At 41.7% G+C, this 3,736-nt stretch overlaps 1 protein-coding gene across 1 annotated transcript; it reads left to right on the top strand.

Moving 5' to 3' along the window:
• Positions 1-1,515: 1,515 nt before the first annotated feature.
• On the top strand, positions 1,516-2,914 carry LOC119314584 (senescence-specific cysteine protease SAG39-like). The gene is made up of 2 exons (XM_037589314.1): positions 1,516-1,951; positions 2,322-2,914. The coding sequence occupies exons 1-2, from the start codon at positions 1,516-1,518 to the stop codon at positions 2,912-2,914; spliced, it is 1,029 nt and encodes a 342-aa protein (XP_037445211.1).
• Positions 2,915-3,736: the final 822 nt, after the last annotated feature.

Here is a 3,736-nt window from a genome sequence, read left to right as displayed (position 1 = left end):
GATTGAGCGCTCACCTTACATGGGCCAGCCCTCGAGCAGGGGTGTGTGAGCGCCCGTTCCTTCAAGTGTCGCTTAAGACTCCACTTAGGAGCTCCCGGGTTTCGACCATCCAGTTTCCTTCTTCTATTTCCTTTTCGAACTTAAATTGATGGGTTTTGAAACATTGAGGTTATAAAAATATAAAATAAAAATGTCAACTTTAGGAGGCTTCCCTGGATTATTCTGAGTCCAAATGAAATATATACAAAATGTTACTACCTCATATTTTTACCCCTTTAAATATAAGCCCATTTTTATTCAAAATTGAAATTTTGAGTCGGAATTAGGATGTATGAGTTACAAGTTATGAAGTTTTATACTCCCTCCGTTCCCAAATATTTATCTTTCTAAACATTTCAAATGGATTACAACATACGGATGTATGTAGACATATTTTAGAGTATATATTTATTCATTTTGCTTCCTATGTAGTCATTTCTTGAAATCTCTAGAAAGACAAATATTTGGGAACTGAGGGAGTAGTAGCCTACCTATAGTATTGGAAGATTTATCAAAAGAAAAGTACCTTATTTTAATATATAAAGTAAAATTGTGAATGTTAGTTTTACAAAACATTGTATAATATTTATTAATTTCAAATGAATTGTTAAAAGTAAATACACATTTTTAATTTTGACCAGTCAATCGCGTTGAAAATTCAAACTCATATGTGATTCAGAACTGAGTTAAGACTATGAGTGTGTGTTATTAAAACAACAAACTGATTCAAAATTCAAACTCAATTAGATTTTTTGTTTCCATAGCACAAGTTATAATACCATTTCTTTGACCTACAATTTTTATGTTTGAATATTGTATCTTACAGATTTAGTTCATGTTACTGTTCTCATTCCATTTTCCTTTGGAATTTAGAAGCCTATTCTCCTTCGGCGATATATGTGTTTGAGCTAGTCTTAGCTCGCGGGTCGAACCAAGTTTATTTCCCCTACAAAAAGTTTGCATTTAATAAATGAACAATGTCCAACCAAGGTTGAACTAGCCTACCACTAGAAAACAAGCTGCCACTTGGGCCGAAGTGTCCAGGCGTGCAAATTGTACTTAACTGAGTATTTTACAACTGATCATAAACTCACTGTAAGAAACGGATAACTAAAGTAATTATTTTAGTCCCCTTATCAACATGTTTGTTTAACGAGCAAACTAGACGTTCAATATTCTTGAACGAAGTAATAATCCAGTCCATCCATGCCTTTGTTTAACAAGAATTAGTCCCTGTTGTTCTCAGCTCACCTGCCAAGCTAATTCATTCCTTTGTTTAACAAGAATTAATCTGATGTACGTCCTCTCACGGCACGCAGCAAATCATTATCATCCTTACCTACAATCCCCGCAGTTCAGTACAGCCGAGCCATGAATCATCTGATCCCTATAAATATGATCCACATTACACCCCCAATTTCAAACAAGATAGATCACCACAACCTCCTCGATCTCCAACTTCTACTCCGGCCAGCCATGGCTAGCTACTCACAAGGTTTGCTCTTCGCCATCCTCGCATGCGCCTGCGTGCTTAGCGCTCTTGCAGCCCGGGACCTCGCCGAGGATCGGTCTATTGTCACAAGGCATGAGCAGTGGATGGCTAAGTATGGCCGTGTGTACAATGACGTTGCTGAGAAAGCACACCGGCTAGAGGTGTTCAAGGCCAATGTCGCGTTCATCGAGTCGGTGAATGCAGGGACCGACAAGTTCTGGCTCGAGGCTAATCAGTTTGCGGATATCGCCGACGATGAATTCAGGGCTACGCACACAGGGTATAAGGCGCCGGTGGGTGGTAACAAGGGCAGGAAGACGGGGTTCACGTATGCGAACGTTAGCCTCGATGCGCTCCCAACATCTGTGGACTGGAGAACCAAAGGCGCGGTCACTCCCATCAAAGACCAAGGCCAATGTGGTAAGCTCATATTCACACAATTACGCGTGACTATTTTGAACTGTTCTAGAATTCGATTCTAGAAATATTCTAGGCACCACTGATATTACTGAAGTTTCTTAGTTTTTAGCTATAGGTCACATAGAATATTTCAATTGATAAAAGTTCATATACTATTTAAATTGGCTCAAATTCGTGTTTGGCTGATTTTTGTTAACAGAAATGAAAATATTTGAACACCCGCTGACAGAAATTTCGAAATTTCATGTTTTATTGGAAATGAGAACACTGCACATGATCGTACTAGTTTACATTATGTTATTCAATTATTCTTGTCATTTTATGGACATTGACTAACATATCAACACCTATGTAATGTGGAATATTTCAGGGTGTTGCTGGGCCTTCTCCACGGTGGCCTCTATGGAAGGCATCGTGAAGCTGAGCACCGGGAAACTGATCTCATTGTCGGAGCAGGAGCTGGTGGACTGCGATGTGGACGGCATGGACCAGGGCTGCGAGGGAGGGCTCATGGACAACGCCTTCGAGTTCATCATCGACAACGGTGGCCTAACCACCGAGGGCAATTACCCCTACACCGGCAACGACGGCAGCTGTAACTCCAACAAGGAGTCCAACGCCGCCGCATCCATCAAGGGGTACGAGGATGTGCCGGCCAATGACGAGGCGTCGTTACAGAAGGCGGTGGCCGCACAGCCCGTGTCCGTGGCCGTTGATGGAGGGGACAACCTCTTTCGGTTCTACAAGGGCGGCGTTCTCTCTGGCAATTGTGGCACGGAGCTCGACCACGGCATCGCGGCGGTCGGGTACGGCATTGCCGGCGACGGGATCAAGTACTGGGTGATGAAGAACTCGTGGGGCGCATCATGGGGCGAGAACGGTTTCATCAGGATGGAGAGGGATGTCGCCGACGAGCAAGGCCTCTGCGGACTCGCCATGCAGCCTTCCTACCCGACGGCATAACTTATATAATCCTACCTTTGACGCCTGTGTATATACACACATATATACCACCTGCATGATTGTGTAAACCAGTATGTAAGTACGTATTTGCATATGTGTATGGAAAGAATAATACTAGCTATTTTAATATACTCCCTCTGTTTCATGTATTAGTTTTTCTAAAGTCAAATATTTGTATGTTTGACTAAGTGTATAAGAAAATATATCAACATCTACAATATCAAATAAGTAAAATCTTTTTCACAACAAATATAATGATAATCCCGCAGAAAAACAAATATAATGATAAATGATTTGATATTGTAGACATTAAATATTTCTCTAAATACTTTGTCGGAGTTATAGAAATTTGTCTTTTTTTGAATAAAATCTTGCATTTTGGAAAGGAGGGTAGTTGTGAACGCGTGGTATAGAAAAATAGAGCTTTGCTAGAGTTACAGGGAGAATTTATAAAGAATTGCAGAATGGCTGACGTGGGTAGATTTAATTGAAAGTTAGTGGGGAGTCAGGTCAACCCTAAAATTCAAATTCAAGGGAGAAAGGTTAGTTGTTGGGTAGAGAGAGATCCGCAGAAACCCCGTAACTAGTCGTTTCAGAATGATGTGATCTTCACTCTGAGGGTGTCATTCCATGGACAATTCTACACTTAGGTCTAATTTGGTTGCAAGGAGAAAGTATCCCAGGGCCACATGGGATTTCCATGGCCATCGGGGATCCTCTCCTCCCACTGCGGGAGATCACCCTTCCAGTTCGGGTCGTAGGAAGGAGGGGAGGTGAGGAAAACCCTAGGGGTAGCACTGAGGTGAAGGAGATAGCTATTCG

This window comes from Triticum dicoccoides, chromosome 6A (assembly GCF_002162155.2).
Source record: "Triticum dicoccoides isolate Atlit2015 ecotype Zavitan chromosome 6A, WEW_v2.0, whole genome shotgun sequence".
Taxonomy (NCBI): Eukaryota; Viridiplantae; Streptophyta; class Magnoliopsida; order Poales; family Poaceae; genus Triticum; species Triticum dicoccoides.
The sequence above is the reverse complement of the archived record's forward strand: the minus strand, read 5'-3'. Positions and strand labels throughout refer to the sequence as shown.